This window comes from Eumetopias jubatus, unplaced genomic scaffold, assembly GCF_037043125.1.
Source record: "Eumetopias jubatus isolate StellerSeaLion01/CBP00866 unplaced genomic scaffold, mEumJub1_p1.0 scaffold_12, whole genome shotgun sequence".
NCBI classification, from domain to species: Eukaryota; Metazoa; Chordata; class Mammalia; order Carnivora; family Otariidae; genus Eumetopias; species Eumetopias jubatus.
Genome location: NW_028274818.1, coordinates 79,205,093 through 79,221,946, shown reverse-complemented (window position 1 = coordinate 79,221,946; position 16,854 = coordinate 79,205,093). Strand labels below are relative to the sequence as shown.

At 53.2% G+C, this 16,854-nt stretch overlaps 1 protein-coding gene across 1 annotated transcript in view; it reads right to left on the bottom strand.

The window, feature by feature from the left end:
- Positions 1 to 16,854, bottom strand: part of SNX29 (sorting nexin 29) — a 507,012-nt gene that overhangs the window by 42,518 nt on the left and 447,640 nt on the right. Inside the window, exon 20 of the mRNA XM_028117489.2 lies at positions 13,541 to 13,680. Coding sequence (XP_027973290.2) covers positions 13,541 to 13,680 — 140 coding nt within the window. The remainder of the gene's footprint in view (positions 1 to 13,540; positions 13,681 to 16,854) is intronic.

Below are 16,854 nucleotides of genomic sequence, written 5' to 3'. Positions count from 1 at the left end.
CCTCCCACCTAGAACAAATTACTTGTCTGTGCTAGTTGCAAAAATGGCCCCAATTATCCACTGCTCTCTGCCTTGTCCTTAGCCCTGCGACTCTGCGGGGCCTTCCTGCTCTGACCCTGGACGCCAAGGCCGACGGGAGGTTAGGAGGTTAGCAGACAGGACGCAGTCAGGGCTTGGAAAGTGCTACGGGGGCTGGGCTTTCCCTGTTCTTGCTCTGCCGCACACAGCCGGGCAACCTCCCTGGCCCCCGCTGCCCTACTATTCTCAGGCAAGGCCATCCTGGACCAGCCGCCAGCCAGCGGATCCCCAGACGCAGAAACTGGCCTCCTAGTCCATGGCCCAGGCCGCCGTGATTACTGAGTGCCGCCAGGGGACCGTGGGGTCTTGCCGCCCAGTGCTGACGTGGCAGTCCACACCGGACACCTCACCCCACAGTCTCCATTCCAATTACCCCCACAGATCTCAGCTAACCAGTGCGGGCGGGAGAGCGGTGCGCTGGCCCACTGAGAAGACAGTGACGGCGGATGGACCACACTTTGTGCGACAGGACAACTGGGGAGGGGGGCAGAGAGCTGCCAAGCTCCTGTGGGCTGCAGTCTCACCTCCTCGGTATCAGAGAACGTTTATTACTTGTTATTTCTCTACTCACCCTAAAATAGGATGGAGGTTACTGTGCCCAAAATAACCTAATCTGCTTCCCTTGCTCCACACTGAATTTTCAGATGCTCCGATGTTTAAAAATAAAAGACAGGAAGTAGGACAGGCAACTGTAATACTATTTAAGCCGCCAGCTGAAATCATTCTGGGACTGGAGTGAGAGTCTGAACAAAGGACTAAGTGAAATGCGACCACAGCTAAAATAAGTCCCCTTGGAGAAGCTCCTACTGGGTGACACTGCATGGCATCCTCTTGCCAAACCCGTGAGGCCCATGCTACTGGCCCCATTTTACAGATGGGGAAACTGAGGCACAGAGCGGTCAAGGGCACAAGCTAGGTGGTACAGGTCTTGTGACCTGGGACCTGAGGTCTTGCTCTTTCAGGGAGGTACCAAACGGTGGTTGTTCGTCCTGTGAGCGTGGACTTATCCATTATAAGGAAATCTGACCGTCCCTCAAACACAACAGTCTACTGCAGTGAAAAGGTCTGCGGTTCTGGGGGAATATGGCACCCGGCAGCCTGGTCACAGGGATGCCAACTTCACGCTGACAGGAACACAGAGCCTCAGCCTCCCAGATCAACTTGACTGATATCTGGAAAGAAAGGGAGTGACTGTGGCGGCAAGACTCATGAAGACTCCTGTGCCCCCCGCCCCGATCCTCAGTGAATGTGCTTGCTGGGTGTTCCTCTGAAAGCCCCGGAGCTCCAAGGTCCGCGCACATGAGCTGTGTAGACTCCGCCAACAGCTGCTGCAGCGAAGAGTTTTCCAGTAGCCACAGCCGAGGGCTTACCATGTACCCAGCGTTCAGTGCTTCAGCCCTGGTCTCGCTCTCTCTCTGAATCAGCCCTCTGAAGGAGGACCCACTGTCAGTCCCATTTTACAGATGGGGAACTCAAGGCACAGAGTCCTTAAGACGTCTAATGCAAGGTCACCGAACTGGTAAGTGGCCAGGCCTCTAGGCCTGTGGGACTGCAGCCCTTTCTCTTAACGACGATGCCACTCTGCGCCTACCTTTAATGTGAAAGTCCTAAAACAAGCCGCATCCCAAACTCCAACAGAATGCCTTGTTTCCTGTTGCATTAGTAACTTCTCAACCTGCCTTCCCAGAACGAGCTAGTGAGAAAAACATCCATGATGCTACCACAGCAAGGTCTCTTGTGTGAAAAAGAGCAACTGAAACAAGGAATTCTGTTTTTCCTCCGTCCATGACCTGCCTTCTCTTCTGAGTGAGGCTTGCTGAGCCAGCTGACTGTGTGCTCAGAGGACAGTGTTCCCGGGGCCGAAGCAGGACGTAGGTTCTCCTTTCCAGTCCAGATGAACACCCCGGGTACATGAGATTCATGAAGGACAGGAAGGGGCCGCGGCCCACGAGCAGCCCAGGGAGGAAGGAGATGGCTGGGAAGTGGGTGGGGGGCAGTTAGCTAAGACCGCTTTTCTCACCTGGGTTGGAACCCTCCTTAGTGCTTTTCATCCCTCTGGGCCCCATCTCCAGGCCTTTCTGCAACATTCACGTGGGGAGTTAACCCCAAAGAGGGGGAGATGGGTAGGACCTGGGGCAGCACCCCCCAGGGGCCCCGTCACAGATGCGTGCCATGTGACCACGGTGGGAGCCGGTTTAAAGCCAGGGCCTGGAGCCCACACCACACACCCTCCGGAGGGGAGGTGGGGGTGACAGAGCCCAGGCTACCTTTCCTGGGGACACTAGGACCCGTAGCGGGGAACTTGGAAATCACAGGTCATGAAGAGATTGATGACCATGTTATATGCTTCATTGTGACCTAATGGTGACCAGGAGTAGAGACCGCAGAGCCACGTGAACCCAGCCCATGTCCCAGCTGCGAGACCACGGCCGGGTCCCGTCACGGGCGGGGGCTCGTCTCCCTGTCTGACAGGAGGGCACAGGAACGCCAACCGCACAGGGGACATGAGAGCACTTAATCTCAGAAGAGCTCCTGGCCTCACGCCTCCTTTCTTCTTGGCCGGGAGCCACAGAGCTTTGCCGCGGGTTTTCTAAGACTCAACAACACAACAGCTTCTCGAGCGGGATCAGGGCCCGCGGTCTTGGCGCTCCTCACACCGGGGGTCAGGACACTCTCTGTTGTGAGGGGCTGTCCTGCGCACTCTAGCAGTTTTAGCAGCACCCCTGACCTGTACCCGACGAGATTCTAGTAGCATGCCCCCCGCCTTGTGACAGCCCAAAATGTCTCCCTTCATTGCCACCTGTCCCTGGGGTTGGGAGGCACAGAGGCCCCAGCTGAGAACCCTGGGGCTCGGGGCACAAGAAAACCCAGCAGGGCTCAGGAGGGCAGGGCATCGAGCAGCGGAAACCTAGCCAACCTAGAGACACCAACAGAAACAAGAGAGGGGCCAACCCCGGCTACTCTGCGTGAAACCCCTTGAGGCAAGTTTTACTTGTGACCAAGAGCTGTTTCTTGAACTTAGCAGGTGAAAATACCAGATTTCCTTTTCAACCCTCATAACCTATGACCAATTCCCAGCAAAAGACCCAAATGCCCTCCCGGGACCCTCCGTTCTTCGTGAGCTTCTAGAAAGAAAACCCCATCATGACTGGCTGTGTTCCTTTTCTACAGGTCAACAGGCCCTGCCCGAGAGGCTCGCAGCGACGACGAGAAGCAGAAAGAACTGCCGAAGACAAGAGGGGGACGGCTCAGGCAGGCGGTCTGCCCGCCAGAGTCGGACACACGACCAGTCGCGGAGCCCTCCCTGGGGGTCCAGAACCCGCCACACGGGGAGGGGGCGGGGCTGACGGGCTGCACTTGGATGCGAGCAGGCTCCTCCCGCCTGTGCACTGTTCCGATGGCCTGTCGCCGAGGGCACCCCTGTCAGAATGGCGGGGGCTGCCGTGTCCTGAGGGCTAGCTGTCAGAGCGACCCTGGTCAGTATGTGGTCATCATCGTCCCCTGGGATCAAAGGAGTGACCACCACCTTCCACCCTGCGTCTCTTCCTGTGCTCAGCAGCTTCGTCTAACGCAGATCCTGTTTGCCCTGGAAGCCTTTTGAGAAACAACGGGCTGTATGCAGCCCCCACCCAAATTAGTTGACAGCTAATTTCAAAATCAGATTTTTTATACTGAGAGAAGGGATTCTGCCCTCTGGAGAATTCGAAGATCTGGCCACCTGCAGATCCACATACTAATAACCGCCCAGGGAGAGCAGCGGCTGACCCTCTCAGACGGGACCCACACCCCTCCCTGAGGTCACACCTCAAGGGCGTTCTCCCTTAAGTGACCTGCCTGGACCTACAGGCATCTGAATTTGCCATCATCCCTCAGTCGGTAGGGGTAAACTTGGGGACGTTCGTTCTCCTGCTCTCGGGTTGGGGGGAAGGTGCCATCAAGAAGCAAGATGCTGAGAGATCACAGAAACAAGTCGGGAGGGAGCTGCCCACCCATTAAGGGTGTCCGTCCCAGAGGCACACTGCCTCTGCCCCCAAACAACACACCTGGGTCATAATGACGGGGCAGGTGTGGAGGTGAAAACAGTGACAAAGGCTGTGGCGGGAAAGACTTTCTCCTCCATACAAGCCTGCTCGGGGTCCCCTGTGAACTTGGGGTGGGGGGGCACGTTAGTGCTTTACCCCCACTGTGCTGGTGCTTTGTTGGGACGCAGCAGAAAAGGGGCCAAAGATTCCGCGAGCCCCAGTGGCCTCTATGTAGGTTATTCCAGCAGCAAAGGGCATGGCTCCTGAAGAGGGGTGCCCGTCACTGAATTTCCAGGCGGAAGCTGTGAACTACATGTGAAGTGCTCTGCATCAGAAGCAACTCCCCGCTTGTGCGGAACCACCGCAAAGGGCCCTCCTCAGCCCCAGACCGCCGCCAGTCCCAGAGCCTGGCCCCTGCCCAGAGAGGCCTGTCAGAGGTGCCGCATCTCCCCGCAGAGCTGGGGAGCTGGACCCCGGCCCCACCTGGAGGCGCGACAGGCGGGCTGGGCGGGGGCAGGTGCCGCTTCCCCTTTGCTGCCCTGGATGGCGCGTTCGCCCCACTCTCCCTGGCGAGGGTGACGGGGATGCCACCCCAGCTGTGCCGAATCACCTGCTCTGTGGGTCCGCGGCCAACTTGGCAGCAAACAAAGAGGACAGCTTGCTATTCTTCCTGCTCCGGGACTTGGGGCTCATTTTGCAACTCCTGTGTGCGCAGGGAGGCTTCTCTGGGCAACATGACCCTGACCCAGCTTTGTGCCCCCCCCTCCTGCTGCTTCGCCGGCCCCACAGGGCCTGCCCCGTCCCCCACGTCCATCCCTCGCTGTCACCGCCTCTCCTCTCCCGCTTCGCTGGGCACCCTTCCCCACGTCTGCGGTGACCAGTGCCAAGTTTGTGTCAGGAGACTGTCTCCCAAGGAGGGTTCCCCAATTCCTGCAGGAGAGGACTCTCTAGGGTTTGAGAGCCTTTCCTGGGCATTCTTGGCAATTTCCCAAATCACAACTTGTTCCTCAAACATTCCTGACGTTCTCTGTGCTGTTTATTACTTTGGAAATCTAAAAAGATTGCTTCCCTAAATAAGACACGGGAAGTTTGTTGGTTTTTATAAAGAACTGCAGCCTCATGTGAACACCCCAACACTGGACCACACCAGTGCGCACTACTGGATACCGTTCCTGTAAGAACACAGCGTGCCAATGCCCCCACCAAGGTCGGCAGCACCACACAGGACTGGGGGTCGAAATCTCTCACTGTGCTTCCAAAACTTATTTCTGAGAAGACCATTCACATCAAGTATACTGTGCACATAGGGTTATTAGTATTTATTTTATTTGCAAGAATGACTCATTGTTTGCAGCAGACGGAGCCATGAACACACACTTAAAGTGTGGCAGCAGCTAAAACCAAGCCTGACTAATTCGATCGTGACCATTTCTCTCCTAGCAGTTCCTGCCTTGGTTCCTGGAAATGTCGACCTTCACCACCTCTGTGTGTCAGCCCTTCCTGGTTTTCTGTCGCCTCCTCGCTGTGGATCCCTTCACACGCGATGTTGATTATGGCACTTGAAATTTCCAGAAGAGAACTGCAATGCTTTCTCCTGATTTCTTGACGGATTTCTCTTGAGATGTGAATATGCAGGTTTCCTGAGAGATGCCAGGAAGGAGTTTCCAGTTGATGCGAGGCTCAGCAAGTGCAATCCTTGGAGACACGCATCCCAGCCTTTTACCTGGCTCCCAACTCACCTTCAGGACCCCATAGAGACTAGCTTCTAAATCCAGCGCCTGGTTTTCCCCTCATCTGCTCCCACATGGGCTTCTCTTCTGTCCCCTTGGCCACATCATTTGCCCAGACAGTCATCCTCAAACACTGGTCACCATCCGGTCCAGGACCCACTGTTTCTCTGGGTTACCATGAAAGCACCCTGCCATCCCTCACTGCTCCACTCCCCGCCACCCCAGCTGCCGGCATGGTCTTCCGAAAGCACAGACCTGAGCCCAAAGGCCTGCACGGGCACCCCTTCCAGAAACCCGGACAGAAACTCCCTCAAGACCTTCCACCCCAGGTCCCAGCCTTGCTTTCTGGGGCATCCTGACTGCAGGAGCCAACCCCTGTTCTCTGGGTACAGCGAAAAGAACATCTTCCCCTTCTGCGCCTATCAAAATTCTGCATATCAAAGTGGCACAAGAGGGTGGGGTTTAGTGACATCTGTCAAAATTTTTAAATGCACCTGCCCTCTGAGCCAGAATGGCTTCTAAAAATCAATCCTACAGACCTCTGTGCTGAAATGTATACCTACTGCAACATTCCCGGCAACACTGTTGGAGGGAGAAAAGTCTGGAAACCTCTGAAATGTTCCAAGAGAGCAAGGGCGGAATAAATTATCAAACAGGCGCTGCAGTGGATACTATGTGGCTTTCGCCAGGAATGAGCCAGCTTTAGTCAATGAAAAAGGCAAACTACAGAACTCTGCGTAGAATCTGGCTCCGACTTACATAAGTATTAGCAATTTCTACAAGATTACAAAAGCAGCTTGACGCTGATCACGGGACGGGGGGTGGTCTCCACAATACTCAGTCGAGTGACGTTTACTTCTTGATCTCCTATCTTTCTGTAGCTTTTCATTTTTTTTTAATACCTTAAGTTTATCACTTCCTCCAAAACGTCTGCTCCCCAGACTCTCCTTCCCCCGTGCTTCCTTTCTGCTGGTAAAAATAGTTCCACAAGTACATGCTTACTATGTGCCAGGCGCTGTTCGAAGGGCCTGACACAGACGCGCTCATGGCGCCCTTAGGCCCCCCCCCAAGAGGTGGAGCTACGAATACCTCCATTGTACAGATGAAGACACTGAGGCCTGGGAGAGCTTGTGACTTCCTCAAGACCACAGAGACCAAGCAGAGCCAGGATACAAACCGGGCAGTGTGAATATGATGAGGCACGCTGCAAGCTCCTATTGAATGAATGAATGAAAGACACGTGGCCTGGTAATATCATGCCCCATGCATGCCCCCGAGACCAGGTCCATGTCTTAGTCATCTGTATAATACCCCTGCCAACCTCTCTGCTAGCCCAGGGGCCTATACAGAGGAGGCACTCAATAAACGTGTGTTGACTTGAATACAGAGATGGTCTACACGGAGTAGACTTGGGGCATCTCTCCATCTGCCTGGCCTGGCGGGATGCTGGGTGTGTCATCCCGGACTCTCATACCTGACAGCCCGTCCTCAAACACACTGGGGTCCATTCACTCCTCGCCTGCCCTTCTCATCACCTTGGCCAAGACACCAACTCTTCCCGCCCAGACCCTAACGAAAGCCTTGCCACCTACCCCTCTCCAATTTTATTCTCTCTCGCACATCTAGAGTGAAGTTTTAAAAATGCAAACCAGGTCATTATCGCACCCCTGCTCTAAACCCTTCAGTGGCTTCCCAACTCACTGAGAATAAAGCTCAAAGTCATTGTTAGGGCCTCCAAGGCCCCATACGGTCTGGCTCTATTGAGCTCTCCAGCCTCATTCCCTTGTTCTCTCTGTTCCGGCCACTCTGGCCTCAATCTGCCCCAGGGCCTTTGTACTTCCCCCTAACTGCACACCCTTCCCCCAGAAATTTGTAAGATCTTCCCTCAGAGAGGCCCCTGAGGTCCTGATCATCTGACGGAAAACGTCACTGTATAAATCTAGGCTCTGGCTCTGCATTAACTGTCTTCAAAGACCTTATTACTTGACAGCCTATATGTTTGTTTTTTAACTCCCCTACTCCATAAAAGCAGAGGTGTTTTTTTTTTTTTTAATCTTTTTTTCTGTTTTGCTCTCTACTAATAACTCCAGTGCTTGCTGAGTACTATGTAGGTGCTCTGTTTCAGTGACCATATGAAAATGTTTGCTGAATGCAGGCTCCTTCGACAGGGACATTCCATGTGCCCGCCCAGCAGAGCGCTGTTCTGGAGGTGTTCCAGCGTCCCCCATTTTCTCTGGAACTCGTTAAAGCTGCACCACCCTCTTCCTCCTCCCCTTCCCGCTTCTTCTGTGAACCTGACCTCGCCCCACTGCCCACCCAGCAGAAAGAGATGGCAGAGGGAGAACCCGATCACTGGGTGGTGGGATGCCTGGGGGACACGGAGGTTACCTGAGTATCAGAGAAGAGGAGCTGGTGCCCCTGTCACTTTCAAATGGAGGGACTCATTCCCATCCCCTGGGGCCAGAGCCCTGAGGCTGTGGAGGGCCAGCACCCTGGGGTGACCACTTCCTCCACATCCCTTGAAAGGAGCCCTGGAAGGAGCCTAGCTGGGCTGCAGGGGATCAGATGGCACTGCACCATCACCTCTCCAGGAGAGCAACAGGGCAGCAGGTCCCCCAGGGCAGAGGCCCATGGCAATGAGCTCCCAAGCGACGGGGTGCTTTCCTGGGGGAGAGGCCTGACCCCTACAGAAGGGCACTGCCACCTGGACCCAGGCTGACCTCTCCTCCTCCCTGAAGATCCAGAGCTCAGCTGCCGCACCTGGTTTCCCCAGGCCCTGAGTCACTGTCTGGAGCAGGAGAGCCCCAGTAGAGGAAGGAGGGATGGAGAGGCTGGCCTTAGGAATAATTCAGATGAACTGTGGGCAAATCACTTACATGTTCTGGGCCTCCAGTTTTTTACTTGTAGGGATAGATGGACATACGGCTGCATGAAGAGACAAAGAGAGAAATGTCCATGGGGATTTTATGAGGATTCTCTCCTCCTCTTTCTTGTGAGTCTCATGATTAGCAGCCATCACAGAACAGACACTGTGCGGGTTCTCTCACGTGCCCTCACTGAATAGCCCAACAGGTCAGCGACCCTGGTACGACTCTTTCTGTTTTATACTCTTTAGGACACAAGACACAGAGGTCAAATCCTTGCCCGAGGTCGACATCCTCCTTCGTGGCAGAGCTGGGGACTATCACGGACTCCAAACTCACCGCCCTTTCTTTTGGCTACTGGGGATCTCAAACTCCTCTGCCTTTCAGGGCCCGGGTAGCTGATGTAAATCAGCGAAGCCAGCCAAGGGGAGATGCAAGACCAGGTATTTGGGAAGGTGCCAAATTGGGGTATGCTCAACTTGCAAAGCCAAAGCTCTCAACCAGAGACCCCGGGTCTCCCTGGTGGCGCAGGGCTGGGGCATTTCCTCCCTGAGCTAAACCCCTGCTCAATGGGAGAACATGGTAGCTCGAAGCTCAGCAAGAAATACATCCAACAGCTTTAGGAACAGCAGATTGGGGGGGGATGGTGGAGGGCAAACATTGACCACATTTTCTGCTGAAAATTCAGTTGGGAATTTATGCTGTGACCTACGTGACCCCAGCCTCTGCCCCCAGCAACTTTTCCTGTCCCCTCAGGAACAGCAGAACATGATGCATTTCCCAAGGACGAATTACTCTGCAGAAAACATTTTAATAATGTGCTAAATGACAGCACAACATCATTTAAGCCTTCACCGATTTGTGGTCCAGTTCTGTGGATTGAATTCTTGGATTCCAAGCCTCCCTCATTAACAGGCTTTCAAAAGAGCACCTGACATCCCCCCCCCCCCCCAGTGTCTGGGGTAACATCTGCCACGCACCACGTCTTGGCGCCCACCTTTCCCTGGAATGCCAGGAGGATGCAAACAACACGGGGCTCCGAAGGAGGCGGCTACTGGGGGCCACTCTTCATCTGCCCACCATTTTGGGGGCAGATTCTGGTCCCCACCTGATACACAGAGTTCAAAATGGAAAAGAAATGGCCTGCTTTCTACCGTCCTGCTTTCTAATTCAGACTGCTGCTGGCATTGGCAAGGAAGACAACGGGAGGCAGAGAGATTTGGAGAGGGAATTCAGCTGATTTTTCGACTCTCAGATTTGGGCAGATGGCAGATACTTGGAAGCCATGATGCCCCTTGCAGAACACAGTGAAATCCAGACACATTAAAGAGAAAAAACGACACAGAAACGTGCGTGCAAAAGCAGGTCCTGTTGGATACTGGACTCCAGGCTGCACAAGCCTGAAGGTTTTAAGGAAGACTGATGAAGGAAAATGAGCAAATTCTACCCACTTGCTTCGATTCCCCTGCTCACCTTCCCTCTCCCGCCCAAGATGGAACAGGACCACCTTTAGAAGTTCAGTAGCGGACCACCTCGTAGAACACGCGTGGGAGCAGAGTGTGAGGGGAACACATTGTGAGTAACAGAGAGTCCGGTCCCCCATCCCCCTAGATGGAGCAGTGGGTAAGAGGCAGGACGGCAAACTCAAGCCTCTAGCAGGGGCCAGGCAGGTAACGCAAGTGAGTGTACGAGAAAAACAGCCAGGGAAGGGCTGCTCAGAGTCCAGAAGACTACGGGAGCAGTGGTTCTCAGTGAGGGCAGGCCAGCACTGTTCCACTACAGCCAAGGGAGGCTGAGGGAGAGGGGCTGGGGTGGGGATTCATCCGCCCCTGCTGCCCTAATACACAGTGATTTCTCACTGTTCTGGAGACAAAAAGTCTAAGACCAAAGGGCAGGCAGATTGGGTTCCAGGTGAAGGTTCTCTTCCTGGCTTGTAGATGGCTGCCTTTCACTGTGTCCGCACATGGGGGGAGGGGGGAGAGAGAGAACTCTAGTGCCTCTTTTCTCTTCTTATAAGGGCACTAACCCCATCGTGTCACCCTTATAACTTCCTCTAAACCTAAGGACCTCCCTAAAGCCCTACTTTCAAACATGATCACACTGGGGTTAGGGTTTCAACATAGGAATTCTGGGAGGACACAAGTGTTCAGCCCATAATAGGACATGACCAATTTTGATACCTCATTTTCTTTTTTTGACACCATCTAATATTTTGATGTTGACATCACTTCAATTAAGACAAATAACACAAGCCCACTGGACTGGTCAAATGAAACAGGTCAGAGGGGCCAGCTCAATCCACAGGCTGTAGGTTTGTCCCGAAACATGGGATATGGCGCCAAATAGCCTGGGCTCCCCACGTGCTGGCTGGGTAACCCTGGGGTCAGCAGGTAACCTCTCTGGGCCTCACTCTCCTCAGCACTTTTGAGGGGAAGCTTATCAAATTGCCCTGTTATTGGCAAGTTTGTAAGGTTCCACCTCATAGGTTCTCAGGAAGACTGGATGAGATCAAGCAGGGGAAACACTCAGCCACGTACTCATACCTATAGTAAGTGCTCAATAATGAAAGGAGGCAGGCAGTGCCATCCTTAAGTAAGTTCATTTCTGTTCAGTAGCTAAAAGGGCTTTTTAGAATCCTAAATCGGCATTTGAAAGAGCTGAGGAAATCTGCCAAGATTTATAAGAATAATTATGCTTTGTGGGGTTTATTTCCTTAGACAAGAGAGTTTTTTTTAACTAGGAATTTCTCAGGGCGAGCTCTCGAGCACAAGGCCAGGCACACTGTTTTCTGCAGGCACACACAAAGAGGAAATTACCATATGGAGATTCACCAGCATGGACGCATTTGGCCAATGTTCATCTTCCATTGCCCCAAAATGAACTGATCCACAAGCTCTGACCTGGAATCCCAACTCACTCAAAAAAGACAGAGGACAGGGCAGCGTAATGTGGACTGCAACGAAAGCCAAAGGGGAAAAGTGGCTTAATCCCAACCGGAGTCTAGATTAGTGTTTACTCAGAAGTCTGGTGTCAATACTGTGTCATCTGCCACAGTCTCTTACTGAAATTCTTTGTATTTTTTAAAGCCCGTGACATCAAACCCTATGTTCTCTGTGCTAATTAGGCACAAAAGGTTTCTCTCACAGCTCTGATGAATGGCAACCGGCACGGCCCCGCTTACCCCACACACTGAGATGCTCAGTGAATGTACAGTTTCCACCATCCCTCAGGCTGATGTTTGGTAAACACTCAGCCAGAGACGCCAGGGCTGCCCATACCTGGCAGGAAGGACACCAGCTTGCTCTGAACAGTCTTTCCTCCCTCTCAGATTCGGGCAGGCAGCCTTGCTTTGCGTCAGGGTCTTAGGACCGACTCTCAAACTCGGTTTTCATCAGAAAATTTAGCCCAAACGCACAGGACTCGGTGACAGGTTAATTTCCAACACGCACCCCAGCCAGGGGGCTGCCTTTAGAAAATGGGAATTCCCCTTGTGAGCTATTACAGCGCTTTCAAAACAGCGAAACCAAGGCCCCAGCATCACAAATAAATGAGAGAAAAATGTAGTTTCCCATCTGGTGCATCCAGGAAAAAAGGTGCCTTTTACCCGAGGCAGAATACAGGCTTTGTCTTCTCACAAAAGCCCTGAAACAATGAGAAAAACATAAGCAAGCTGCAAGCAGTAAGAGGGGCAGTCAGGCCAATGTCTGTCTGGTTGGAAGTTCAACCTGGAAATGCCGGGAAGTGTGACCCAAAGGTGCCCCTACGGACACAAGCAAAGTAAGCTTCTGGTCTGAAGTTAGAGCATCACTGGTAATGAGGACAGGCCCCCAAGCCCTTACGTGCTGTTTTCGAGAGCTAGACTACAAAGCAACTCTTATTTACCCTGAGCCATCACAAAGACCCAGACCAGTGCTTCTCAACTAACGAATCCCAATCCCCTTTTTGGGATCCACAGGTTTGCCATATGGGGTTTTCCATCTCGTGTCCATATGATGCTAATATTCTAGAAATGATATGATTATATTCTACAGCATCTGAAGGCTCAATAAAAAACCAAGTCTGCTCCATCACCTCAGTCCCAATTCCAGGGTATAAATGGGTCAGGCTAGTAACAGACTTAACAGCACAGAGTGGACTCATCAGTGATCAAGTAGTGACACCAAGTGACGACCACCTGCCCCAAGGTGCCGCACAGACGTTCCCCAGCAATGGGATCGAAGAGGGGGCATGGAATCAGCACGGAAACACAGGGGCACCACACGGGGCAAGCAAAAAGAATGTGCTGCGTGCCATTGTGAGCAAAGCTTTAGTGTCAGAAAAATAGCAACATCCACTGTGTTAACAATTCTGAATGGTAATGATTTTGTAAGTGTTGACACGTCAACCAATGGCTTTCGTTTTCACTTTTATGAGATATAAGAACAAGAAATTTATACCTAATTTTAAGTTAGGTCACAAATTATTTTCATATTAATATAACAAGTCAGTAGCAGTGGGAGTCTGAGAATGTTTCCTTGTGTCCATTAGCCACTGAGGCAAGAGTGACAGACCGATTTGGTTCTGGAATATTCTGTGAGCTGCAGAGAAAATTAATCTCTCCTTTGATCAGAAGGTATGAAGTACAAAACCGCAAAGGCCTGCATTTAGCTGCAAACCTCAGCTCAACCATGCTCATCTGCAGACTCGTGGTCTCGAAGCCCTTTCCGCGGCCCGCAGCATCCCGGCTCACGGCTCCGGGAACACCTGGGCCCCAACGTGGCGAGGACACACACCCACTTCGCTGGCCTACCTCAGGGGAGGGGAAGGACGAAGTGCTGGGTGGAGGGCCCACGGGAACCGTACTTACACAAAGAAGGGCATCAACTGCACGAGGGTCTCCTTCTTGGGGCTGGCAGCAAACTCGGGGGCCACCTGGATGACCTTGTTCATGACGTTGCGCAGGTAATTCTGGAGCTGCTTCCTCCGCTCCTCCACAAACTTGGCATCCTGAGAAAACATACACACACAGGGAAGCTCAGGCATGCTCTCTTTGCCCATCCAAAAACCGCCCATAGAAGACACAGCAATCCATCATACCAGACAGACAGCTAGTGGACTGAGTAACTGCCACGTGCAAATGGTGTCTAGGCTTTATATGGGCCATCCCACTGAAGAACAGGGAAGACGCTCATGGTATTCTTACTAAGAGAGGCACAGCGGGTCCCCACAACCACCCACGGTGTGTTCCCACGAATGAATGAAGTCTTACAACTGCGGCCATTATGTATGGAGCACCTACAGCGAGCCAAGTATGCTGATGGGGACTGAACCATGAGCCCAAGGCTCACTGCTGTGTCGCTGGTGGAGGTCACAGGCCTGTGTGGGACACACCAACAGATCCAGGGACCACACAGGCCAAAGTAATTATTCATCCCACTAAATGCTGTCTTCCAGAGACCACGCTTAATTTGCCAACATGGGAATTTTCCAAAATATGAATCAGTCACCGCTATTTAAGAAAGGTTTTATTGATAAACAAATTGTACCTCCTCTTCAAACACGAGGCTCCGTGGCAGCAGAGGGCCCCCCAGGCTGTGGCTGGGCAGCAGGGCTCCTGCGGCAGGCACGGGCCCCCAGGTCCATGCAGTCTCTCCAGCCCTCTGCGCTCCAGGGCTCCGTGCTCCTGACCCTCCTCACTCACACCCCCCACTCCACCCCCGTGTCTGCCTGGCCCTTGGCGGCACTGCCGGCCTCCCACATGTGTGTGCCTGCAGGGCACTAGAACTCGGACCTGTGTGATGGTCTGCCGTCCCCGGCTCGACATCCTTAATAATTTTGAAATAAGGGGCCCCACCGATTCTGCCCTGGGGGTCCTGGCTTACCACAAAGGCACCCTGGATAGCATGGGGGCGGGGCAGGAAACTCTGAGAGCCACATGGGGTGAGCAAGGACAGGAAGAAGGGGGTCACCCATCCTCAGGAGAGCATGAGAGGAGACGCACTCTGACTCATGTCACACGACAGATGAAGAGGTGGTGGCGCCGAGAGTGTCTGGGTTGCGTGTGCATGAACGAGGTCCCAGAGACGGAGTGGGGCACTCCCCCCTGCCCCCACCAGCACACAGCCGTCCCCGGGAGGGGCTCGGCAACAGTCTGCTGAACACGGCTGCGCTCACAGGCACTCAAGAACCTGCCCAGAACCTGCCCTGATCTCGGGATTAGAGTCCCCACAAAGCCAAGGCCCTGAGCACGGCAGGGAGATTCTTTAAGTGTTGCCCGATTTAGCAAACAAAATTACAGGATGCTGGGTGATAGCTGAATTTCAGATAAACAATGCATAATTTTTCAGTATTCATAACTCAATATTCAATAATTCATGACTCAATAATTTCTCAGTATTCAACTACGTACCACACAATATTGAGACATACTTGAACTAAGAAATTATTCATCGTTTATCTGAAAGTCAAATTTCACCGGGCATCCTCTGTTTCCTCTGGCAGCCTTCCCGGAGCACCAGGACGGAGGAAGAGTCATGGAGCTGCGGCTGCCGCCAAGCCCCCGGGGGCTCTTTCCGGGTCCCAGCAAGGTCTCTTCCAGAGTCACCCCCGCGGCTGTCTCAGCGCGACCCTCCTCCAGAGAGTGAGAGCACTGAGCACGGCCGGCCCAGGGCGGGGAGCTCGGGTCCCCGCTGCCCAGAGGGGGCGCGCTGGGCGGGGAGAGCAGCAGGTCCTGGGCCCCGTGCTAGAGCCGGCCGCTCTGTAGTCCCGCATCACTGCGCAGTGAGAAGCTCCTCCTTGGGAAGTCGGTTAACGTGCCAGGTGAGTGCCGCATGGAGCTCATGAGACCTGAGTGCTCAGCGGCACAAAAGCCTGCAAGGCCTGCCTGAGAGGCCGTGGCGGGACAACAAAGGAGCCCATCAGCCCCAGGGGAGCTGGCAGAGGTCTCCCCGTTTCTGCAGGAGGGAGTCAGCATGCTCTTACGGGAACACGCAGAGATGGCAGACGGCTCCTCACGCTGCCTGCAGGGTTCGGACCCCAGGGAGGTGAGGACACGCAAAAGGGAGGGGAGAGGATGCCACCCAGGGGTCGAGAAACACCCGTTTTCACTTGTCTCAGGGCCTCCTCAAGCCCAGGTCCTGGGGGCTGCAGTGACATGGCAGAAAGGTTATGACCCTGGAAGAATCCCAAATCCTTGCACATACTCATTCCTCCAGATGGCCAGTGCCTGGAAACCCGGCCAGGCCCTGAGAAGACCCCACATGGCAGCAGATCTCACTTTGACAAGTGGGCAATTTTTACCCGAGCGATTCAGAATAAGCAAAGGTATTTGTGGAATCATTATTCATGCTCTGTGCTCAGCACGTTCCTTGCCTCGCATGCTTACAACCCGTCTGAGGCTGGAAACAGAAGCTGAGAATGGGCAAGGAACATGCCCGAGGGCTCAGAATCAGGAGGCAGATGAGCAGGGTCCCGGGTCTTCAACCCGTGCACAGTCTTCAACCTGTGCAGAGTCGGAGCCACCCTCCATCCAGAAGACATTCTTCAACTTAACAGAAGAAAAAGCTACGAGTCTTCCACAGCATAGGCTTCCCCAAACCAGGATTCAGTTCAGAGAAATTCCATTCGGGGGTCAGCACCAGCAGAAGCTGTTGACCATATGAAGAGAAGAAAGCCGTGTGTCACCTTGGTGCCCAGCAGCCAACCTCTGCCCAGGACATCGCATCCCTCGGGTCTCAGTCTGATCTGGAGGTGCCGACACCCCGAGTCCCCACAGAGATCTCAGTGGAGCAGGGAAGATCTCAGAACTCTTCGTGGAAGACTGCATTTTTTCTCTTGTTTGTCATTTCATTTTTACTTTATTATGGAAATTTCAAAATATGGCAAAAAGCAGAGCAGATCATACCAGGAATCCCCATAACCCTTTACCTAATAAAGCCATAGCCCTTTTCTGTATTTGCTTCATCATTGCTACCTTTTTGCTGAGGTCTTTTACAGTGAATTATAGTCATCGTGACATCTCACCACGGGGGGCTTCGGCATGTCTTCCTAAAACATGAAGAATGCTTTCCTATTTAACCACAATACCATTAGCACCTCTAACAAAATGAATGCTGATTTGCTGGTGTTAGCTCATACGCAGGCCGCGTTTAAACATTTCCATTTTTCAAATGTGTCTATTGC